This window comes from Crinia signifera, chromosome 5 (assembly GCF_055691185.1).
Source record: "Crinia signifera chromosome 5, ASM5569118v1, whole genome shotgun sequence".
In the NCBI taxonomy this organism is placed as follows: Eukaryota; Metazoa; Chordata; class Amphibia; order Anura; family Myobatrachidae; genus Crinia; species Crinia signifera.
This window is the reverse complement of record NC_139221.1, coordinates 1,818,709-1,844,847: the sequence shown is the minus strand read 5'-3', so window position 1 is coordinate 1,844,847 and position 26,139 is coordinate 1,818,709. Positions and strand designations below refer to the sequence as shown.

Here is a 26,139-nt window from a genome sequence, read left to right as displayed (position 1 = left end):
CCACAAATGTTTCTGTTACTTTATAAACAACACTGCCCACTTTATATACTGTATACTTCATGCTGCACCACTGCAAATACAGGCCTCTCAGGCATATGTGCACACCATTATACTGCCCCACTGCCCACCATTATACTGCCCACCATTATACTGCCCCACTTCCCACCATTATACTGCCCCACTTCCCACTATTATACTGCCCCTCTGCCCACCATTATACTGCCCCACTGCCCACCATTATACTGCCCCACTGCCCACCATTATACTGCCCACCATTATACTGCCCCACTTCCCACCATTATACTGCCCCACTTCCCACCATTATACTGCCCACCATTATACTGCCCCACTTCCCACCATTATACTGCCCACCATTATACTGCCCCACTTCCCACTATTATACTGCCCCACTGCCCACCATTATACTGCCCCACTGCCCACCATTATACTGCCCACCATTATACTGCCCCACTGCCCACCATTATACTGCCCCACTTCCCACCATTATACTGCCCCACTTCCCACCATTATACTGCCCCACTTCCCACCATTATACTGCCCCACTGCCCACCATTATACTGCCCCACTTCCCACCATTATACTGCCCCACTTCCCACCATTATACTGCCCACCATTATACTGCCCCACTTCCCACCATTATACTGCCCCACTGCCCACCATTATACTGCCCACCATTATACTGCCCACCATTATACTGCCCCACTGCCCACCATTATACTGCCCCACTGCCCACCATTATACTGCCCCACTGCCCACCATTATACTGCCCCACTGCCCACCATTATACTGCCCCACTGCCCACCATTATACTGCCCACCATTATACTGCCCCACTTCCCACCATTATACTGCCCCACTTCCCACCATTATACTGCCCCACTGCCCACCATTATACTGCCCCACTTCCCACCATTACACTGCCCCACTGCCCACCATTATACTGCCCCACTTCCCACCATTATACTGCCCCACTGCCCACCATTATACTGCCCCACTGCCCACCATTATACTGCCCCACTTCCCACCATTATACTGCCCCACTGCCCACCATTATACTGCCCCACTTCCCACCATTATACTGCCCCACTTCCCACCGTTATACTGCCCCACTGCTCACCATTATACTGCCCCACTGCCCATGATTATACTGCCCCACTGCCCATGATTATACTGCCCCACTGCCCACCATTATACTGCCCCATTGCCCACCATTATACTGCCCCACTTCCCACCGTTATACTGCCCCACTTCCCACCATTATACTGCCCCACTGCCCATGATTATACTGCCCCACTTCCCACCATTATACTGCCCCACTTCCCACCGTTATACTGCCCCACTTCCCACCATTATACTGCCCCATTGCCCACCATTATATGGCCTACTTCCCACCATTATAGTGTCCCACTGCCCACCATTATACTGCCCCATTTCCCACCATTATACTGCCCCATTGCCCACCATTATACTGCCCCATTGCCCACCATTATACTGCCCCAGTTCCCACCATTATACTGCCCCACTTCCCACCGTTATACTGCCCCACTTCCCACCATTATAGTGTCCCACTGCCCACCATTATACTGCCCCATTTCCCACCATTATACTGCCCCACTGCCCACCATTATACTGCCCCACTGCCCACCATTATACTGCCCCACTTCCCACCATTATACTGCCCACCATTATACTGCCCACCATTATGCTGCCCCACTTCCCACCATTATACTGCCCCACTTCCCACAGTTATACTGCCCCACTGCTCACCATTATAGTGCCCCACTGCTCACCATTATACTGCCCCACTTCCCACCATTATACTGCTCACCATTATACTTCCCACCATTATACTGCCCACCATTATACTGCCCCACTTCCCAGCATTATACTGCCCCACTGCCCACCATTATACTGCCCCACTGCCCACCATTATACTGCCCACCATTATACTGCCCCACTTCCCACCATTATACTGCCCCACTGCCCACCATTATACTGCCCCACTGCCCACCATTATACTGCCCACCATTATACTGCCCCACTTCCCACCATTATACTGCCCCACTGCCCACCATTATACTGCCCCATTGCCCACCATTATATGGCCTACTTACCACCATTATAGTGTCCCACTGCCCACCATTATACTGCCCCATTTCCCACCATTATAATGCCCCATTGCCCACCATTATACTGCCCCATTGCCCACCATTATACTGCCCCAGTTCCCACCATTATACTGCCCCATTGCCCACCATTATACTGCCCCAGTTCCCACCATTATACTGCCCCACTGCCCACCATTATACTGCCCACCATTATACTGCCCACCATTATACTTCCCCACTTCCCACCATTATACTGCCCCACTTCCCACCATTATACTGCCCCACTGCCCACCATTGTACTGCCCCACTGCCCACCATTATACTTTCCCACTTCCCACCATTATACTGCCCACCATTATACTGCCCCACTGCCCACCATTATGCTTCCCCACTTCCCACCATTATACTGCCCACCATTATACTGCCCCACTGCCCACCATTATACTGCCCCACTGCCCACCATTATACTTCCCCACTTCCCACCATTATACTGCCCACCATTATACTGCCCCACTTCCCACCATTATACTGGCCCACTGCCCACCATTATACTGGCCCACTTCCTTCCAGTATACTGCCCCACTTCCCACCATTATACTGGCCCACTGCCCACCATTATACTGCCCCACTTCCCACCATTATACTGCCCCACTGCCCACCATTATACTGCCCCACTGCCCACGATTATACTGCCCCACTGCCCACCATTATACTGCCCCACTGCCCACCATTACACTGCCCCACTTCCCACCATTATACTGGCCCACTGCCCACCATTATACTGCCCCACTGCCCACGATTATACTGCCCCACTACCCACCATTATACTGCCCCACTACCCACCATTATACTGCCCCACTGCCCACCATTATACTGCCCCACTGCCCACCATTACACTGCCCCACTTCCCACCATTATACTGGCCCACTTCCCACCATTATACTGCCCCACTTCCCACCATTACACTTCCCACCATTATACTGCCCCACTTCCCACCATTACACTGCCCCTCTTCCCACCATTACACTGCCCCACTTCCCACCATTACACTGCCCCACTTCCCACCATTTCACTGCCCTACTTCCCACCATTACACTGCCCCTCTTCCCACCATTACACTGCCCCACTTCCCTCCGTTATACTCCCCCACTTCCCACCGTTATTCTGCCCCACTTCCCACCATTTCACTGCCCCTCTTCCCACCATTACACTGCCCCACTTCCCACCGTTATACTCCCCCACATCCCACCGTTATTCTGCCCCACTTCCCACCGTTATACTGCCCCACTTCCCACCGTTATACTGCCCCACTTCCCACCGTTATACTGCCCCACTGCCCACCGTTATACTGCCCCACTTCCCACCGTTACACTGCCCCTCTTCCCACCATTATACAGCCCCACTTCCCACCATTATACTCCCCCACTTCCCACCATTATACTCCCCCACTTCCCACCATTATACAGCCCCACTGCCCACCATTATACAGCCCCACTGCCCACCATTATACTGCCCCACTTCCCACCGTTACACTGCCCCACTTCCCACCATTATACTGCCCCACTTCCCACCATTATACTGCCCCACTTCCCACCGTTATACTGCCCCACTGCCCACCGTTATACTGCCCCACTGCCCACCGTTATACTGCCCCACTTCCCACCGTTATACTGCCCCACTTCCCACCGTTATACTGCCCCACTGCCCACAGTTATACTGCCCCACTTCCCACCGTTACACTCCCCCACTTCCCACCATTATACTCCCCCACTTCCCACCATTATACTGCCCCACTTCCCACCGTTATACTGCCCCACTTCCCACCATTATACTCCCCCACTTCCCACCATTATACTGCCCCACTTCCCACCATTATACTGCCCCACTTCCCACCATTATACTGCCCCACTTCCCACCGTTACACTGCCCCACTTCCCACCGTTACACTCCCCCACTTCCCACCGTTACACTCCCCCACTTCCCACCATTATACTGCCCCACTTCCCACCGTTACACTGCCCCTCTTCCCACCGTTACACTCCCCCACTTCCCACCGTTACACTCCCCCACTTCCCACCATTATACTGCCCCACTGCCCACCGTTACACTGCCCCACTTCCCACCGTTACACTCCCCCACTTACCACCGTTACACTCCCCCACTTCCCACCGTTACACTCCCCCACTTCCCACCGTTACACTCCCCCACTTCCCACCATTACACTGCCCCACTTCCCACCATTATACAGCCCCATTGCCCACCATTATGCTGCAGCAGGCTCATGTACACACTGTTTTATACTGCCCCACTGCCCGTGTGAACACCATTTGTTGCAGCACCCCTCACGGTAATGTATTATCATAAACACCACCAAATTTTAACTCCAAAACAAACTTTATTTTACAACACCAACTATAATACAAACTTTAAATATCAACAGTATAATAAATGCAACTATTTACACAAACTATTTATGAACAATATTTACATCTGTTTTTTTATTTTTTATTCTGCAGATGTCGCATGAAACGCGGGACTTCCTGTTTGGCTTTATCAGCCTTTACCGCGAGGAGGAGGGTTTGTGGCTGACGTCATCCCCTGACTACAGCAATAAACAGAAGCGGGAGGCTGCTTACAACCGCCTGGTGGAGTACTCCAAGCCCACGTACTTGGCCGCCTTGGAGTCAGAGGAGGGATGTCAGGATGCAGAGGAGCAGAGTGGGGTAAGTTGATATTGTTATTGTTTTTATTATCTAATAGATCCTCCTGCCATGACACAGCTCCCTCCTCATTGAAATATGCATTATAGCTTTCCCGGACCTGTTTGGCCCTAGCAGAGCCGCGTAAGGAAACTGCAGGAGCCGACACAGAGGAAATCTGCGCTAGCTCCGCTTCGGGTCCTGCTGGGAGCAATGGCATTCTGTTGCTGGCCTTGCGTCGGAGAATTTTGTGCAGTGGACAGCATGCTGTTACGGCATAGTTTATTTTGTCCAGCTGCATGTTGATGGGTTGGTGGAAGATCCTGAATCGGTTGCTGAGAATGCCAAATGCATTCTCCACAACCCTGCGTGCCCTAGAAAGGTGGTAACTGGTTCAGGACTCTTTGTGGGTAGGCCTTCATTATATGTTTGTGCAGTGCGGATGCCTCATCTGCCACAAACCCAGCAGGTTAATGGTGTTGGTGGACAGCCGATCGTAGAAGCGGGTATTCCTTAGGGACCCGCCATCTGAGCATTGGCCATTTTTCCCCATCCAGGAAAATAAATTCATAGTTGGCTTTGACCTCCGTCATGAGAACAATGCTGAAGTAGCCCTTATAATTAAAGTAGTTAGAGCTGCTGTTGGTGGGTTTGGTGATGCGCACATGTTTCCCATCTATTGTCCCACCGCAGTTTGGGAAATTCCAGCGCCTATCAAATTCCTCTGCGATGCCTTGCCATTCTTCAACGGTTGTAGGGAACTGTAAAACCCCCCAAAAAAAGTTTTAAATGACCTTTCTGTTTTTTTCACTACAGTCACAAGATCTATTTCAATCACCTGAAGACCTTGGTCATGCCCCTGACCTTAACGAGCTACCTGTTGAGGAGACAATGTCACCACCGCAACAGGCTACCAGGAAGAGGCTGCGCAGTAGCAAATTTGTCGAAGACCCACTACTACAGGAGGCGCGGTGTCACCTGCTCCGTAAACACGATGAATTTGATGACTTTGCATCGTACGTAGTCAAAACCATGCGCAAACTAACACCGTACCAGCAAGTAGAGTGCCAGCGCTTGATGAACGAGGTTTTGTACAAGACACTCCCAGGCCAAGTAACACCAGAATGGAACCTCAATGGCCCACCACCCCAAGCACCTGCTCCACATGTCCCTTTCAGTTACACCACGCCACCCGCCACCTACCCTTCCACCGGTACTCATCCACAGCAACAGCCCATGCACCCTTTGGGTTATGCCCATTCAACGGCCTCCACTTACCAACCACCTCCTCACACCCCTCCTCAAATCAACCACCCTACCCACTTCCACCATCACCCACCCTTCCACCACTCTGCAGTCTTCTCCTTAAATCCAATCTCCACCCCAAACCAGCTACCCACACCGAATAGCCACACATCCACCGTCACCTCAGCAATATACACATCTATGATGGCAGATCAGGATGAGGTGGAGGAACCAAGTCTATTTAATGTTGGTTGATTATTCCACAGCAACATATGTACACATTGCTCCACTTTGGCCGTATATTTAACATGTGTATTTAGGAAAATCAGACATGTAGCAGATATTTTCCTGCATTCTGCAGCTCAGACATTTCAGGTGGACAATGCACACATGCTGTGAGGGGAAGGTAGATGGTAGCGTGGAACCATCTTCCAGTGGCGGTGAGCGAAATCACTCACCGCCACTGCCGCAGGCTGCACCACTTCTAGTATTTATATTTGATGTTGCACTTTATGTAGATTGCGATAGTTTTATGCTACTAAATGACATATAATCTTTTAAAGATATAAAGTACTGTCGTGTTTTCACATGTTTGGGCTTCTCAGCCATGTTGGACACAGCTTAAAAAAACTTTCATATTCAGTTTTTCAATAAAACTTTTTGCTAAAATGGCAAGCAATGTGTGGTGTGATTTCTTACCTTCCAATACTTGTACTGTAAAACTTTGACGATGGACTGATGATGTCCCAAAGCCTGCGCAGAGATGCGTGTCCCATACTTCAGGTCCTCAAAGGACTGCCCAGTCGCCAGGAACCGCCGGGTAGCCACAAGCCTCTCCTGAGGCGAGATAGGAACCCTCCAGCTGGTCTCCCGCTTCTCAATATAGGGGGTCACCAGAACCAGACACTCCTGGAAGGTGTCGTCATCCATCCGCAGAAAGTTTCTGAAGTCCTCCGGGTAACTTTCGCGGATATGAGCCAGGAGGGGCATGTAGGAGCGATCAGGCCCTCTTCAAGCATGATCTCTCTCTTCTCCTTTGCTGGACCCTCTACCTGTTTCCTCTCAGAACAGCATAGCTCATCAGAGCTTGAAATCTTGCAAAATCCATCTCTACACACAGCAGGATAGAAGCACTTTGTAATGCCGTGCACAGTAGTTAGCAATGTGGAAGGAGCAGGGGGAGGGTTGGTCAGCTTGCTATAAGAAGTTCTCCATTAATGGTGTCACACTTCCAAGTTCTTATAACAGATGCAAGCATGAGCGGCTGGGCACCTCGTTTGTCACAAAAGAACTGCCAGGGGTATTGGTCCCCTCAGGAGAGGAATCTCTCCTCAAATTTGAGAGAAATGATGGCAGACTGGCTAGCAATAGGCCATTTTAAGGACAACATTACAAGTCATCTGAAGGTTTGTTCAGATAACATGACCGTGATGCCATATATCAACAAACAAGGTGGTACCAGCAGCTCGGCCATGATGAAGGAGGTACAGAACATTATGGACTGGGCAGAAGGTCATCTAAAGTCTTTAGCAGCATTGCATGTCCCGGGAAGGGAGAATGTGGTGGCCGATTACGTAAACCAAAGAAGATTATGTCCAGGAGATTGGGAGCTGAAATACTTAGTGTTCCAGTTAATAGTGGTCCATTTAGGTCTTCCAGACATAGACCTGATGGCGACAGCAGAGAATTCCGAGCTTAATCTTTTCTTCTCCCATTACAACGAAGTAACCACAAGTGCAACAGACTTTTTCCCAGAAGTGGAGTTTCAGGATGGCTTATGTTTTAGATTTTGGACGACCAAGCACAAGTCATTGTGCTTTTACCTTTTTGGCTGAGAAGGGCATGGTTCCCAACAATGATGAGATTGGCAATTGGGGAACCCCTGAGGGTACCTATTGTTCTCCGTCTCTTATGTAAAGGGCCACTGCAGTATCCTCACAATCTGTCTTTAATGGCATGGAAATTGAGCTGGAGATCCTGAGAAAAAAAGGCTGGTCTTCTCCAGTGATTGACCTCCTTATGCAAACAAGGAAGATGGTTTCCTCATTTATACAGTATATGACAGAGTATGGAAATGTTTATCAATTGGTCTAAGAGCAAATATGATGTCTTCAGTGCTACCATACCTCAAGTTTTACCATTTTTGTTGGAAAGATTTGAAAAAGGGTTAGCTGTGTCTACCCTTAAAGTACCTATAGCTGCGTTAAGTTCTTTTAGACCGGAAACTGTCAGAAGACAAATTGATTGCTAGGTTTTGTCAGGCCATCAGAAGACTTAGGCCTCAAATAAAGTAATTTGTCCCTCAATGAGATCTCCATTTAGTACTCAATGGTCTCATGCTACCACCATTTGAGCCATTGGAAAGGACTAAGCTACTGTTTCTTACATGGAAAGTAATGTTTCTCACTGCAAAAACATCCGCTAGGCCAGTTGGAGAGCTGCAGGCCCTGTGGGCAGTAGAACCATATTTGAAGATTTTTCCAGATAAGATTGTTTTGCGAACAAATCCATCATCTTTGCCCAAAGTAAGATCATCATTCCACATTAATCAGGAGATTATTCTGCCAAGCCTAGGAATAAGAAGGAAGAAATTCTCCATACACTGGATGTGGTCCGGGCTATATCTATCTATTTAGACAGAGTCCATTCTTTTAGGAATTGTTTATTATCCCAGCAGGAGTAAGGAAAGGCTGTTGTCCTACTAAACAAATCATTGTAAGATGGGTTAAAGAAACAACTACCTTTACTTGGACATGAAGCTCAAAGAGTGAATAAGGCGCACTCGGCCAGAGCAATGTCTGTTTCGTGGGCTAAAAAGGTCCAGGTGTCGGTGAGAGACATGCGCGCCAGCAACTTGGTCCCCGATTCATACATTCACCAAGCTTTGTGCTGGATTTGTCAAATGATTCCTCTGGTGGCCGTGTGTATTTAGTCAGGCCATGGCTTAAGGTATAATATTGCCCTTCCTGTGTTAGCTATTATATATCATTATGTGAGGGCTGCCATGAAGTAAGAAAAAGAAAACAGCGAATTATACTTCCATTAATTCCATTTCTTCTAAATACTTCATGGCAGCACATCATTTTCCCTCCCTGTTGTTTTTTGTTTTTCTCTTAGGATCCAGGGTGGAGACATTCAAAAGACTGAGGGATATGGAGAGGAGCAGGCTTATGTAATATAGGTGGGTGGATCCTAAGAGAACCTAAGAAATTGCCTATCAGTATGGAGAAAGGGACCTTAACCCGTTATGTGAGGGCTGCCATGAAGTATTTAGAATTTTATCGTATGTATAATCTGCTGTTTTTGTATTGAGTACGGTAGAATACAGGTTACCAATGAAGTGACTGACAGAGTAGCTTTGCAGATGATGAACGTCTGGCTAGGAAGATTAGCCTCGCAGCTGCAGTCATGATGGACTGTAGTGGTGAGAGTCTGTATTGGGGAAGGCCGATAAGGAGACTATTGCAATAATCAATGTGTGAGATGATGAGTGCGTGGTTTAGAGTTTTTGTAGTGTTTTGTGTAAGGTAAGGGCGATTTTGGATATGTTTTTTAGATGCATGTAACGCGATTTTGAGACAGATTGTATGTGGGGTACAAAGGACAGTACAGAGTAAAGGATGACACCTAGGCAGGGAGCTTGAGTGGAAGGGTTAGATATCAAGATATTGTGTGCTTGTTGCCAAGCAGCAGTTTAAAAGGAAAGTGGGTAGTCACTCCCAATGGTAAACAAGGTAGGTACAGGAAGGATAAAACTGCGCTAAATATATAGATAAAAGGTGTCTATTTCATAAAAATGAGTGTGAGGTAGAGGGGAGGGAGTGGAGTCGGAGGTAGAGGGGAGGTAGTGGAGTGGGAGGTAGAGGGTAGGGAGTGAGAGGAAGAGGAGAGTTAGTGGAGTGGGAGGTAGAGGGTAAGGAGTGGAGTGGGAGGTAAAGGGGAGGGAGTGGAGTGGGAGGAAGAGGGGAGTTAGTGGAGTGGGAGGAAGAGAACAGTCTCCCTCCCTCTCATACTCCCAGTCTCCCTCCCTCTCATACTCCCAGTCTCCCTCCCTCTCATACTCCCATCTCCCTCCCTCTCATACTCCCAGTCTCCCTCCCTCTCATGCTCCCAGTCTCCCTCCCTCTCATACTCCCAGTCTCCCTCCCTCTCATGCTCCCAGTCTCCCTCCCTCTCATACTCCCAGTCTCCCTCCCTCTCATACTCCCATCTCCCTCCCTCTCATGCTCCCAGTCTCCCTCCCTCTCATACTCCCAGTCTCCCTCCATCTCATACTCCCAGTCTACCTCCCTCTCATACTCCCAGTCTACCTCCCTCTCATACTCCCAGTCTCCCTCCCTCTCATACTCCCATCCCCCTCCCTCTCATACTCCCATCTCCCTCCCTCTCATACTCCCATCTCCCTCCCTCTCATGCTCCCATCCCACTCCATCTCATACTCCCATCCCCCTACCTCTCATACTCCCATCCCCCTACCTCTCATACTCCCAGTCTCCCTTCCTCTCATGCTCCCAGTCTCCCTCCCTCTCATACTCCCATCTCCCTCCCTCTCATACTCCCAGTCCCCCTCCCTCTCATGCTCCCAGTCTCCCTCCCTCTCATACTCCCATCTCCCTCCCTCTCATACTCCCAGTCTCCCTCCCTCTCATGCTCCCAGTCTCCCTCCCTCTCATACTCCCATCTCCCTCCCTCTCATACTCCCAGTCCCCCTCCCTCTCATGCTCCCAGTCTCCCTCCCTCTCATACTCCCATCTCCCTCCCTCTCATACTCCCAGTCCCCCTCCCTCTCATGCTCCCAGTCTCCCTCCCTCTCATACTCCCATCTCCCTCCCTCTCATACTCCCAGTCTCCCTCCCTCTCATGCTCCCAGTCTCCCTCCCTCTCATACTCCCATCTCCCTCCCTCTCATACTCCCAGTCCCCCTCCCTCTCATGCTCCCAGTCTCCCTCCCTCTCATGCTCCCAGTCTCCCTCCCTCTCATACTCCCATCCCCCTCCCTCTCATACTCCCATCTCCCTCCCTCTAACACTCCCAGTCTCCCTCCCTCTCATACTCCCATCTCCCTCCCTCTCATACTCCCATCTCCCTCCCTCTCATACTCCCATCTCCCTCCCTTTAACACTCCCAGTCTCCCTCCCTCTCATACTCCCATCTCCCTCCCTCTCATACTCCCATCTCCCTCCCTCTCATACTCCCAGTCTCCTTCCCTCTCATACTCCCAGTCTCCCTCACTCTCATACTCCCATCTCCCTCCCTCTCATACTCCCATCCCCCTCCCTCTCATACTCCCAGTCTCCCTCACTCTCATACTCCCATCTCCCTCCCTCTCATACTCCCATCCCTGTCCCTCTCATACTCCCATCCCCCTCTCTCTCATACTCCCAGTCTCCCTCCCTCTCATACTCCCATCCCCCTCCCTCTCATACTCCCATCCCCCTCCCTCTCATACTCCCATCCCCCTCCCTCTCATACTCCCAGTCTCCCTCCCTCTCATACTCCCATCTCCCTCCCTCTCATACTCCCATCTCCCTCCCTCTCATACTCCCATCTCCCTCCCTTTCATACTCCCAGTCTCCTTCCCTCTCATACTCCCAGTCTCCTTCCCTCTCATACTCCCAGTCTCCCTCACTCTCATACTCCCATCTCCCTCCCTCTCATACTCCCATCTCCCTCCCTCTAACACTCCCAGTCTCCCTCCCTCTCATACTCCCAGTCTCCCTCCCTCTCATACTCCCATCTCCTTCCCTCTCATACTCCCAGTCTCCCTCACTCTCATACTCCCATCTCCCTCCCTCTCATACTCCCATCCCCCTCCCTCTCATACTCCCAGTCTCCCTCCCTCTCATACTCCCAGTCTCCCTCCCTTTCATACTCATTACCAAAAAGAGCACACTATTACATTTGCAGTTTTGTTGTTTTCTATGAGAACATCTGGATGCAATTTATAATGTGCAATTTTTTTATTTTTTGGGACATTTTAAAATGTGTGATTTTTACAGCAAAACGTGCACATTTTTAAAATACATGCGTTATTGGCCACTTCTTTCTAAAAAATCGCACATCTAAAATTCGCACCCGATTACATTTCGTCCATGATCACAATTAATCATTAATGTTCAGTTATAAACATTGGCATGACACTAACATGGAGCATGCCGTCACACTTCTCTGTTCTCCTCCACAGCTCTCCTAATGAAAAATGGGAAATGGTCAGAATTCGAATCAAAGCAGATATCCCAATCACTAAAGAAAGAACAGTTACCTCAGGAATCTTACGATGGTGAGTAAGATGGACGGGAAGAGGTGTGCGATGGGGGAGATGGGGAGTATAAGAGGGAGCGAGACTGGGCATGGGTGAGATGGGGAGTATGAGAGGGAGGGAGATGGGGAGTATGAGAGGGAGGGAGATGGGGAGTATGAGAGGGAGGGAGACTGGGAGTATGAGAGGGAAGGAGACTGGGAGTATGAGAGGGAGGGAGATGGGGAGTATGAGAGGGAGGGAGATGGGGAGTATGAGAGGGAGGGAGATGGGGAGTATGAGAGGGAGGGAGATGGGGAGTATGAGAGGGAGGGAGATGGGGAGTATGAGAGGGAGGGAGACTGGGAGTAGGAGAGGGAAGGAGATGGGGAGTATGAGAGGGAGGGAGATGGGGACTATGAGAGGGAGGGAGACTGGGCATGGTGGAGATGGGGAGTATGAGAGGGAGGAGGATGGGAGTATGAGAGGGAGGGAGACTGGGAGTAGGAGAGGGAGGGAGATGGGGAGTAGGAGAGGGAGGGAGATGGGGAGTAGGAGAGGGAGGGAGATGGGGAGTAGGAGAGGGAGGGAGATGGGGAGTAGGAGAGGGAGGGAGATGGGGAGTAGGAGAGGGAGGGAGATGGGGAGTATGAGAGGGAGGGAGATGGGAGTATGAGAGGGAGGGAGATGGGAGTATGAGAGGGAGGGAGACTAAGAGTATGAGAGGGAGGAGGATGGGAGTATGAGAGGGAGGGAGACTTGGAGTAGGAGAGGGAGGGAGACTGGGAGTATGAGAGGGAGGAGGATAGGAGTATGAGAGGGAGGGAGATGGGGAGTATGAGAGGGAGGGAGATGGGGAGTATGAAAGGGAGGGAGATGGGGAGTATGAGAGGGAGGGAGACTGGGAGTAGGAGAGGGAGGGAGATGGGGAGTATGAGAGGGAGGGAGATGGGGAGTATGAGAGGGAGGGAGATGGGGAGTATGAGAGGGAGGGAGATAGGGACTATGAGAGGGAGGGAGACTGGTCATGGGGGAGATGGGGAGTATGAGAGGGAGGGAGATGGGGAGTATGAGAGGGAGGGAGATGGGGAGTATGAAAGGGGCCAAGACTGGGAGTAGGAGAGGGAGGTAGATGGGGAGTAGGAGAGGGAGATGGGAGTATGAGAGGGAGGGAGATGGGGACTATAAGAGGGAGGGAGACTGGGCATGGGGGAGATGGGGAGTATGAGAGGGAGGGAGATGGGGAGTATGAGAGGGAGGAGGATGGGAGTATAAGAGGGAGGGGGTGGGAGTATGAGAGGGAGGGGGATAGGAGAATGAGAGGGAGGAGGATGGGAGGATGAGAGGGAGGGAGACTGGGCATGGGGGAGATGGGGAGTATGAGAGGGAGATGAGATGGGGAGTATGAGAGGGAGATGAGATGGGGAGTATGAGAGGGAGGAGGATGGGAGTATGAGAGGGAGGGAGATGGGGAGTATGAGAGGGACGGAGATGGGGGAGTATGAGAGGGACGGAGATGGGGAGCATGAGAGGGACGGAGATGAGGAGTATGAGAGGGAGGGAGATGGCAGTATGAGAGGGAGGAGGATGGGAGTATGAGAGGGAGGGAGACTGGGATTATGAGAGAAGGGAGGGGGATGGGGAGTATAAGAGGGAGGGAGACTGGGCGTGGGGGAGATGGGGAGTGTGAGAGGGAGGGAGGGAGGGAGATGGGGAGTATGAGAGGGAGATGAGATGGGGAGAATGGGAGTATGAGAGGGAGGAAGATGGGAGTATGAGAGGGAGGGAGATGGAGGGAGATGGGAGTATGAGAGGGAGGGAGATGGGAGTATGAGAGGGAGAGAGATGGGAGTATGAGAGGGAGGGAGATGGGAGTATGAGAGGGAGGGAGATGGGAGTATGAGAGGGAGGGAGATGGGAGTATGAGAGGGATGGAGATGGGAGTATGAGAGGGACGGAGATGGGGAGTATGAGAGGGAGGGAGATGGCAGTATGAGAGGGAGGGAGAAGGGAGTATGAGAGGGAGGGAGACTGGGAGTATGAGAGAATGGAGACTGGGAGTATGGGGAGTATGAGAGGGAGGGAGATGGGGAGTATGAGAGGGAGGGAGACTGGGTGTGGGGGAGATGGGGAGTATGAGAGGGAGGGCGATGGGGAGTATGAGAGGGAGGGAGATGGGGAGTTTGAGAGGGAGGGAGATGGGGAGTTTGAGAGGGAGGGAGATGGGGAGTTGAGAGGGAGGGAGATGGGGAGTATGAGAGGGAGGGAGATGGGGAGTATGAGAGGAGGGAGATGGGGAGTATGAGAGGGAGGGAGATGGGGAGTATGAGAGGGAGGGAGATGGGGAGTATGAGAGGGAGGAGGATGGGAGTATGAGAGGGAGGAGGATGGGAGTATGAGAGGGAGGGAGACTGGGCTTGGAGGAGATGGGGAGTATGAAAGGGAGGGAGATGGGGAGTATGAGAGGGAGGAGGATGGGAGTATAAGAGGGAGGAGGATGGGAGTATAAAGAGGGAGGAGGATGGGAGTATAAGAGGGAGGAGTATGAGAGGGAGTGGGATGGGAGTATGAGAGGGAGGGAGATGGGGAGTATGAGAGGGAGGGAGATGGGGAGTATAAGAGGGAGGGAGATGGGGAGTATGAGAGGGAGGGAGACTGGGAGTAGGAGAGGGAGGGAGATGGGGAGTAGGAGAGGGAGGGAGATGGGGAGTATGAGAGGGAGGGAGATGGGGAGTATGAGAGGGAGGGAGATTGGGAGTATGAGAGGGAGGGAGATGGGAGTATGAGAGGGAGGGAGATGGGAGTATGAGAGGGAGGGAGATGGGAGTATGAGAGGGAGGAGGATGGGAGTATGAGAGGGAGGGAGACTAGGAGTATAAGAGGGAGGAGGATGGGAGTATGAGAGGGAGGGAGATGGGAGTATGAGAGGGAGGGAGATGGGAGTATGAGAGGGAGGAGGATGGAGTATGAGAGGGAGGAGGATGAGAGTATGAGAGGGAGGAGGATGGGGAGTATGAGAGGGAGGGAGACTGGGCATGGGGGAGATGGGGAGTATGAGAGGGAGATGAGATGGGGAGTATGAGAGGGAGGAGGATGGGAGTATGAGAGGGAGGGAGACGGGAGTATGAGAGGGAGGGAGACGGGAGTATGAGAGGGAGGGAGACTGGGAGTATGAGAGAAGTGAGACTGGGAGTATGAGAGGGAGGGGGATGGGGAGTATGAGAGGGAGGGAGACTGGGCGTGTAGGAGATGGGGAGTATGAGAGGGAGGGAGATGGGGAGTATGAGAGGGAGGGAGATGGGGAGTATGAGAGGGACGGAGATGGGGAGTATGAGAGGGAGGGAGATGGCAGTATGAGAGGGAGGAGGATGGGAGTATGAGAGGGAGGGAGGCTGGGAGTATAAGAGGGAGAAGGATGGGAGTATGAGAGGGAGGGAGACTGGGAGTATGAGAGAAGTGAGACTGGGAGTATGAGAGGGAGGGGGATGGGGAGTATGAGAGGGAGGGAGACTGGGCGTGTAGGAGATGGGGAGTATGAGAGGGAGGGAGATGGGGAGTATGAGAGGGAGGGAGATGGGGAGTATGAGAGGGAGGGAGATGGGGAGTATGAGAGGGAGGGAGGTGGGGAGTATGAGAGGGAGGAGGATGGGAGTATGAGAGGGAGGAGGATGGGAGTATGAGAGGGAGGAGGATGGGAGTATGAGAGGGAGGAGGATGGGAGTATGAGAGGGAGGGGGATGGGAGTATGAGAGGGAGGGAGACTGGGCTTGGGCGAGATGGGAGTATAAGAGGGAGGAGGATGGGAGTATAAGAGGGAGGAGTATGAGGGGGAGTGGGATGGGATTATGAGAGGGAGGGAGATGGGGAGTATGAGAGGGAGTAGGATGGAAGTATGAGAGGGTGAAGGATGGGAGTATGAGAGGGAGGGAGACTGGGAGTATAAGAGGGAGGAGGATGGGAGTATGAGAGGGAGGGAGATGGGAGTATGAGAGGGAGGGAGATGGGAGTATGAGAGGGAGGGAGACTGGGAGTATAAGAGGGAGGAGGATGGGTGTATGAGAGGGAGGGAGATGGGTGTATGAGAGGGAGGGAGATGGGTGTATGAGAGGGAGGGAGATGGGTGTATGAGAGGGAGGGAGATGGGAGTATGAGAGGGAGGGAGATGGGAGTATGAGAGGGAGGGAGATGGGAGTATGAGAGGGAGGGAGATGGGAGTATGAGAGGGAGGAGGATGGGAGTATGAGAGGGAGGGGGATGGGAGTATTAGAGGGAGGGAGACTGGGCGTGGGGGAGATGGGGAGTATGAGAGGGAGGGAGATGAGATGGGAGTATGAGAGGGAGGGAGACTTGGAGTATGAGAGGGAGGGAGATGGGGAGTATGAGAGGGAGGGAGATGGGGAGTATGAGAGGGAGGGAGATGGGAGTATAAGAGGGAGGAGGATGGGAGTATAAGAGGGAGGAGGATGGGAGTATGAGAGGGAGGAGGATGGGAGTATGAGAGGGAGGGAGATGGGAGTATGAGAGGGAGGGAGATGGGAGTATGAGAGGGAGGGAGACTGGGAGTATAAGAGGGAGGAGGATGGGATTATGAGAGGGAGGGAGATGGGTGTATGAGAGGGAGGGAGATGGGTGTATGAGAGGGAGGGAGATGGGTGTATGAGAGGGAGGGAGATGGGTGTATGAGAGGGAGGGAGATGGGTGTATGAGAGGGAGGGAGATGGGTGTATGAGAGGGAGGGAGATGGGAGTATGAGAGGGAGATGGGAGTATGAGAGGGAGGAGGATGGGAGTATGAGAGGGAGGGGGATGGGAGTATTAGAGGGAGGGAGACTGGGCGTGGGGGAGATGGGGAGTATGAGAGGGAGGGAGACTGGGAGTATGAGAGGGAGGAGGATGGGAGTATAAGATGGAGGAGGATGGGAGTATGAGTGGGAGGGGGTGGGAGTATGAGAGGGAGTGGGGTGGGAGTATGAGAGGGAGGGGGTGGGAGTATGAAAGGGAGACGGGGAGTAGGAGAGGGAGGGAGACGGGGAGTAGGAGAGGGAGGGAGACGGGGAGATGGGGGTATGAGAGCGAGTGAGGGAGATGGGGAGTAGGAGAGGGAGGGAGATGGGGAGTAGGAGAGGGAGGGAGATGGGGAGTGGGGGAGGTGGTGAGTTTGTGAGGGAGATGGGGAGTATGGGATTGGAGGAGACGGGGAATATGAGAGTGAGAAAGGGAGACTGGGAGTGGGGGAGTATGAAAAGGAGGGAGACTGGGAGTGGGGGAGATGGAGAGTATGAGAGGGAGGGAGATTGGGGGAGATGGGGAGTATGAGAGGTAGGTAAGCTAGGGAGGGAGACTGGGAGTGGGGGAGGGAAACTGGGAGTGAGGGAGACTGGTAGGATTAGAGGGACGGGGAGACTGTGAGGGACGGGAGGGGGAGGATGGGAATGAGGGAGACTGGGAGTGGGGGAAATGGGGAGGATGAGAGTGAGGGAGACTGAGAGTGGCAGATATGGGGAGCATGAGAGTGAGGGAGACTGGGAGTGAGGGAGGATGGGAGTGGGGGAGGATGAGAGTGAGGGAGACTGGGAGTGAGGTGTCATGCCACCACGGCAGGCATGTTACTCCCCCGTCTGTGTCCGCCGCTGGCTAGCATGTGTCCACCGTGGGGTCCAGGGTCTGCGGGAGTCAGCGGGCATCTGAGCGGCGGCAGGGGGATGGTCACGCTGCACTGGAGTCTGACTTTTGCTTGGCAGTGCTGGGAGGCCGGCGCCGCCATCTTGGTTTAGGGCAAATGAGCTATTAGGCGAGGTCAGGATCTTTCCTGTATGCCTGTCCCGTCAGCCAATGGCAGTCATCCACTAAATATATAGGGGATATGCCTAGGCTGATCTTGGTCAGTGCAAAAAGTCTTCTGAACCGGTTGCATCATTTTGGGAAGACTCCTGACTCTCCTAGTGCCTGTTCTCCCAGCCTAACCTATCAGTTCTCCTCTGCTGGCCTGATCCTATCACAGTATTCACAGCCTTGTGGTTTTTTGCAGTGTCCTTTCGCTCTGGTTCCGGATCCAGCTCCAGTCAAGTTCCAAAGTCTTTCAGTGTCTTTCATTGGATCCAATCATTTCGTCGTTCTATCCACTCTTCTTTCCGGATATCATTACCCAAGGCTTCTTCTTTTTTTTAAATTCAGTCTTTATTAAGGTACATATAAACAAAACAACATACATAGTACAAAAAACATACAACATACTACACAATTAACACATTGCTACTACTACTAGGCCGCATCCAAATAGCCCGATACCCAACGTCTGTATTGGTTAATTCCAATGGGTTTAGCCCTAAGCACTAATGACTAGAAAAAATGGTATACTTAAAAAAGTGACTTAGTGAACAAATGAACAAATAGTGACTAATTATTAACAAATATATGATATATGAGGTGTCTCCAAAAAAAAAAAAAAAAAAAAAAAAAAAACTATTTAATAAAAGTAAGTGTTACGTGATTAAATGCATACACTGAAACCATCCCGAGTTTCACAAGTAACTGAGGTAGAAATTTCTAACTACATTAGTGAATACAACCTATAGTGACAATAACATATTCAACCTAACACATACAGACATATAGATCATCTTTAATATATATATTAAGTTCGTCAATTCAAATTACGAACTGATATCTTGTGCTAATATCATTACCAAAAAAAAAAAAAAAAAAAAAAAAAAATTATAAGTTGAATTATACTCCTTTAACCTCCGTACGTAAGTGTTCTCATAACAGTGTCCTTGTGTCCACTCTATCGTTACTCCTAGTCCCCCTTCTGCGAGTTATAACTTTTGCTTAGATGTTATAATTACTAGACCCATCCAGTATCTATACTCAGAGCTTAGTGAGATAAATAATATACTAAGTTACGTAAAATAACATGACGATGTCCACTTTGCCCAAATTTTACGATGTTTTCTAATCACCCCTCTTGAGGCATATACCACTTTGTCCTGTTTACATATTTTATTTACTAACCCGACCCACTCCCCCATTACCGGGGCTTTAGAGCTCATCCAAGACCTAGCGACGATCACTTTAGCAATGGCACTTAAATTGCGCCCTAGTCCTCTAATTTCCGAGGGGCATGACCCCACTTCCCAACTACCCATAATCAAGGAGACAGGAGTAAGTTCGTTCTGCACGAACCCCAAATTCACCATCACTTTCTTCACGTCACCCCAGAAATGCTGAAGAACGTCACAGTCCCACAGCAGATGCCAGAAGGACCCCGTTTGTGATTTACATTTAGGGCAGCCATCCGACTGAGTACTAGAAATCCTCCCCAGCACCTCCGGGGTGACATAGATCCTATGGAGAATATTAAACTGCACCTGTTGGATGCGGGCCGAAGTAGTGGCTCTACTTGGTGCCACCAATATATCGGTCCAGGGAGCCTGACCTAACTCTGGAATATCTTTCTCCCACTTAGAATTGAGGCTTTGGAGATCTTCTTGCTGCCAGTATTCTAATAGGAATCTATATATTTTTGACAATCTTCTTAAGGGGCCTATCTGCATAAGCATAATTTTACAAGGGGAATCCACAATCTGGAGCAGAGGGTCCCTTCTACCACCCAACAATGCACTCCTCATCTGATAATATCTAAATGACATACTGTTAGGGAGCTGAAACTCCTCCTGCAGCTCCTCGAATAGTTTGAATTGATCACCTTTAAATATCTGGCCCAGAGTCCGGATCCCAAATTTCCCCCATATCTCCCTTCCTTGCAGGGCCTTAATTGCTGTGGTAGTTTCCAGTGAAAACATAGGGGTATCTGGATCTGTCCCTTGATACCGTAAAATTCTATGCACCGCCCTCCACACCAGTATAGATTGTCTAATAATGAGGGGCATTCCATGCCGCAGATTTCCCGAAAGAATAATCTGCCGCATGGAACAATGCCTATCATACTGAGCCGCCAATTCCCTATCCTCTTCAGTGGGGTCCCTGTCCTGTATCCAGGTGCTGATATGAGTAAGCTGCGAGGCCAGGTAATACAATTTCATATTGGGCAGGGCCAGCCCCCCTTTGGTTTTGTCTCTACAAAGGGTAGCCATCTTTATCCTGGCACGTTTATTTTGCCAGACAAAAGAGGACAGAATACCATCCAACTCTTTAAAGAATTTATTACTAATATATACCGGTGAGTGATGAAAAACATACAATAACCTTGGAAGGATGGCCATTTTAATCAGGTTGACCCTGCCAATCTGGTTAATAGGTAATTTCACCCATCTTTTTAATTTGTTTCGGATATCTCCTATTAAAGGATTCAAATTAACCGGGATATATTCCTTGGAGTCTGCAGATACGTACACTCCCAGGTATTTAAACCTTGTAGCCCTATTTATTGGGATATTAATTTGTATATTATCTGTGGGTCTTCCTATTAACATAAGATTAGATTTTTCCCAGTTCATAGAGATCCCTGAACAGCGACCAAATTCCTCCAGGCACGCAAAAACTGTTGGCAGGTCCCTGTCTGGATTTGTTACACCCACCAATAGATCGTCGGCGTATAGAGAGACCAAATTGTATTTATCCTCCAGACCCCCTATGCTGCTGCCCAATTTTGCTCTCAATGCACAGGCCAGGGGTTCCACTGCCACCGCGAACAGCAGCGGGGATAGGGGACACCCCTGACGCGTACCCCTAGCCAAATCAAAGGGAGATGTTACGTGCCCATTGATAGAAACTCTCGCAACCGGCTTTTGATACATCAGCTTAATACATTTGATGAAGCCATCTCCAAACCCAAATGCTCTCAGAGTCGCCCACAAATATTCCCATTCTATAACATCAAATGCTTTCTGCGCATCAAAAGAGGCTACAGCAGCCAAGGTCCTCCGCTCATTGGAACTCTGAATGTACGAATATAGTCGTCTTAAATTGACCGCGGTTGATTTACCCGCCCTAAAACCGGTTTGGTCCGGATGCACAATATAATCCACCATCCTTCCTAACCGTGTGGCCAAAATTTTTGCAAATATTTTTGCGTCCGTATTCATAATGGAAATAGGGCGGTAGGAATCTAACTTATGTTGGTCCTTACCGGCCTTCGGGATCATTGAAATCACTGCGGCTGACATGGTGGGTGGGAAAGACCCCTCTTCTAAAATAGAGCGGAATAGCGTCAACAATGCGGGTGCCAAAATCTCTGCGTGCCTCTGGTAGAACTCGGCCGGTAGTCCATCTAGACCTGGAGCTTTATTTCTGGGAAGGTTTTTAATCACTGTTTTAATTTCTTCTAGATTAATGGGGGAGTCTAAAAACTCACTAGCCTCGTCCGATAACTTTGGCAGGTTTAGGGATGATAAGAATTTTACAATGAGATCTGAATTATCACCCAACTGTGAGCGGTAGGTATCTGCGTAAAAAGAACGAAAGGCTGCTGCAATGGCGGGGGTATCGGTCACCTTCTCTCCCGATGGTAGATTTATACTAGCGATGGTTCTAGCGGGAGCATCTTGTTTAATTAGGAGTGCTAGCCATTTGCCAGCTCGATCGAGGTTAGCTGACCTACATTGATCACCCAGCGTGACCCTACGGGATTCAACATCCAATTGGTAATCTACCATTTCTCTCTGAGCCACCTGCCATGCCCGCCTGTCTAATTCAGAACCCGAAGAAATGTAATTAGCCTCTCTTTCTGTAGCGGCCCTTTCTAAGCCCAAAGATATCACCCGGTGAGTTTTCTTAACATGAGCAATTTTACTAATCAACAAGCCCCTAGTGTACGCCTTGAAGGCTTCCCACACGTGAATCGGACTAGCTGAGTTGTTGTTGACTACAAAAAACTCATTAAACATATCATTTAATATTTCCTGGTTGCCTAGCTGTGTTAGCCAGAAAGGCCGAAGCTTCCAGTAACTAAAACCCTTATCTATATCCATATCAAATTCCACCACTATAGGGGAGTGGTCAGATAGTCCATGGGGCTTGTACTCAATATGCTGCACCCTATTTACCAACCCCTGGGACACCAAAACCATATCGATTCTTGACCAAACATTATGCGAACTAGAGTAACAGGAGTATTGCCTACTGGCTGGATATTTCATACGCCAGGGGTCCGACCAACCCAGATCTCCCAAAAAATCCCTAAATTTACTATTTTCCTGTTTCCAATTAGAATGGGGTTTCCATCTGTCTAATGCAGAATCGATAACTTTATTAAAATCGCCCAAACATATGGTTTGCGCCTCAGGAAAATCGGCCGCAAATTCTGCAGCCTCTTTAATAACATCGTAGGAAAACGGGGGTGGTACGTATACTGAAAGTATACACAACCTAAATCGGTCGATGCGGCCTTCCAAAAATACATACCTACCCTGTGGATCAGTTTTTACTGACCCCAATACAAAAGGACATCCTTTTTTAATTAAAATAGATACTCCCCGAGACGTGGATGTAAACGGAGCGTGAAAGAGAGAGCCGAGCCACGAACGCTTCAGAGAAGACAACTTATCCCCAACCAAATGTGTTTCCTGAAGACAAATAATATCTGCCTCATACTTTTTAGTTTGGTTTAGCACTAAGGCCCGCTTAACTCTCTCGTTCAATCCCCTCACATTCCAACTCACAATCCGGATCCCCATTGAGATTCAAGAATAAATATACAACAACAGGCATAAAGAAAAAAAAAAAACCTAGTCTGGATGCGGCCTACTACACATACACAACAACACAAACAAATACAATCCCCACCCACCCTCCCCCATCCCTGTATAACCTACCCTAGGCATACCTTACCCTATTGCTCCCTTCATTTTTTTGGGGACTTTATTTCTCAACCACTTACCCCCCCCCCCCCTCCACTTTCCCCCCGATGAGAGAAAAAAGACAGGAAAATAACAAACAATATATCAGGTGTCTCCAAACCCCAAAAATCACGCCCACCCGCACTTCACTAGGCCATTATGGCAGTTACTACCACACATTAAACAGCATTATTATTTAGCTAGGACTTGTCGTTTTCCAGGTTTGGTAATGTCCAACCAAGCCGCCGCCTCTCCAGGCTCAGTGAAGAACTTTGTTTCCCCTTCAAACGCAACCCTCAGCGTCGAGGGGTACTGCATGGTATATTTTAAACCCAGATCCCTCAAACGGGATTTCACTTCAGAGAATTTCGCCCTATCTCGCTGAACCTCAATTGGAAAGTCAGGGAAAACAGCAATTTTCTTCCCGTTATGCACCAACTCTCCTTTTTCTCTAGAGAGCCTCAGCACGGTGTCCCGGTCTTTGAAATGAAGTAACTTTGCAATCAGAGTCCGAGGCCTAGCCCCAGGTATAGGTGCGCGCCCGGGAATCCTATGCGCCCGTTCGATTGCAAACTGTGGTGAGAACTCTTCTCTTCCAAACGTCTGCGCAAGCCATTCTTCCAGAAATTTTTCCACATCCCTGCCTTCAGCACGCTCATCAAAACCAATGAAGCGCACATTATTGCGCCTTAACCTCCCCTCCATATCTGTTATTTTAGATCGAAGCCCACGTATATCAGCGGTAATAGCTTTCACTTGATTACCGAGGGGGGTGACACAGTCCTCCAAAGCAGATACTCTGCTTTCCACTTCTACCAGCCTAGTACAGGTTTTTTCCATTTCTTGCTTAATAGAGGAAATGTCCACCTGTACCACACCCAGCTGCTCAAGAAGCTTCGACTCACATTTACTTACAGCATCCAGCACTTGCTGTAACGTAACATCTGGGGGGGTCTGCAGCTGCCCACCCTTAGCTGGAGAGGACACAGGTGTTGTTGCCCAAGGCTTCTTCACTTCATCAAACAACCCACTGCTTCAGTGTCCTTCATCACTCTTTAAAATTTAGCTACCATCACCCCAAGTTTCTTACAAGAACTTTGCTTTAATTATCATTGACTTTTGCTTTCTCAAACTTGTATTTGAGCACTGCCCGTTTCTGTGTTACATATGAATAAGTCTTTTGTTAAACCAGCTCATTTTAACCCTTCATCTCCTAGTCCGTCTACAGTTCCTGAGCACTATCTATCAAATCCTACTTCTGTGACAGTTTGCACTGACCCAATGGAATCAAGTGGGAATCAGGGATTACCCACGGGCCTCTAGCAAGGAATAGTCAGTCGCTTGGAACTCCCGATCTGCTCTGTCAGTTCCAGGTCATCTACACTTCCCCATGCCTTAGGATCTCCTAAGGTCTGTCGTGGGTTCCTTAACCAGTGCGATGTGCATTTTACTTTTCAGCCATCCAACTTCCCAACACCAAAGTCCCAGGTTGCTTACATTGTTTCACTTCTCACTGGTTCAGCCCTGGAGTGGGTCTCTCCATTGTGGGAATAATCTGACCCATTGCTCTCCGATTACACCGCTTTCATTTTTGCCTTCTGACGGATCTTCTATGAGCCAGGGAGAGTTTCTTCAGCGGCCACTGAAAATCCGTCAAGGTGGACGTCTGGTGCGCCAATATACTGTACAATTTCAGAATTTAGCTTCAGAATTAAGTTGGAATGAAGAGGCTTTGGTGTCTGTGTTCTGGAACCGTCTCTCCAGTCACCTGAAAGATGAGCTCACTCTTTAGACAAGCTAATCCCTATGTAATAAGGTGGATCTACGGTTTCAGGAACTTCCGTTGGAGAGAAGTAGAGCAGGTCGTCTCAGATTCCGGCCTCCTCCCACTTCTAGTTCTGTGCCCAGACGTAGTCCCTCCTCGAGTTTACCACCAGAAAAACCAAGTCAGTCATCTCCGCCTCTCTCAGGAGGAAAAGGCTCATCGAAGAAAGGAGAATATATGTATGTACTGCGGATCCTCCTCTCACTTAGTATCTGCCTATTCCCGTCGTCTGGGAAACGACCTCTCCTAATCTCCAAGGGAGAGGTTAGATTAGGAGTTTTCATCTCATCTCCCACGCCAGTCTAATCCATCTTTTTCACTCTCATCGTATCTAGGGAGGCCAATCCCGGGATCGGCGGGATCCCGGGATTTTGGCCTAAAATCGGCGGGATTTGAATCCCGGGATTGAAGCTTCCAATTAGTGACATTTGGGGGGGCATTTATAGTGACATTTGGGGGCTGGGTCATTTATTTTTATTTTTTTAATTAGGGAGGCCAATCCAAGGATCTCAGAAATCCCGGGATTGAAAAAATGCCCCGGGATTGGCATCCCTAATTGTATTCCAGAAGAAGACTAGGGTTAAAGCCTTATTAGACTCCAGAGCCGCAGGCAACTTTCTCTCTGCCAAAATTGCTACTCAGCTCTCCCTGCTTGTGCAAACGTTGGACCAACCCCTCTTCCTGACAGCAGTAGATGGCAGTCGCATTCCTAATGGACAGATTTCTTTGCAAACTCTTCCACTTGAGCTTCTAGTAGTGGCTGTTCGCTGTGAATTCTAAGAATTTCTAATTATCCCATAAACCTCTCATGATATTGAGGGAGGTTAGGCTGCGGGAGTAAAGGTTAGGCTGCAGGTGGGGAGGTTAGGGTTAGGCTGCAGGAGGGGAGGTTAGGCTGTAGGAGGGGAGATTAGGGTTAGGTTCCAGGAGGGGAAGGTTAGGGTTCGGCAGCAGGAGGAGATGTTAGTGTTCGGCTGCGGGATGGGAGGTTAAGATTAGGCTGCAGGAGGTTAGGATTAGGCTGCAGAATTAGGCTGAGGTTAGGGTTATGAGAGGAGAGGTTAGGGTTCAGCTGTGGGAGGGGAGGTTAGGGTTAGGCTGCGGTAAGGGAGGTTAGGATGCTGGAGGGGAGTTTAAGGTTAGGCTGCAGGTGGGGAGGTTAGGGTTAGGCTGCAGGAGAGGTTAGGGTTAGGCTGCAGGTGGGGAGGG

General features: G+C 49.9%; 1 protein-coding gene across 2 annotated transcripts in view; it reads left to right on the top strand.

The window, feature by feature from the left end:
- LOC146079850 (uncharacterized) overlaps window positions 1–26,139 on the top strand; it is a 68,465-nt gene that overhangs the window by 26,777 nt on the left and 15,549 nt on the right. The window contains exons 1-3 of one of the 2 annotated variants that reach the window (XM_083186503.1): window positions 4,651–4,851; window positions 5,644–5,843; window positions 12,257–12,352. In XM_083186503.1, the coding sequence (XP_083042629.1) occupies window positions 4,832–4,851; window positions 5,644–5,843; window positions 12,257–12,352 (316 nt within the window). In that variant the 5' untranslated portion in view covers window positions 4,651–4,831. Of the gene's footprint in view, window positions 1–4,650; window positions 4,852–5,643; window positions 5,844–12,256; window positions 12,353–26,139 lie in introns of those variants that run through there. The other variant, XM_083186504.1, reaches the window with a different exon arrangement.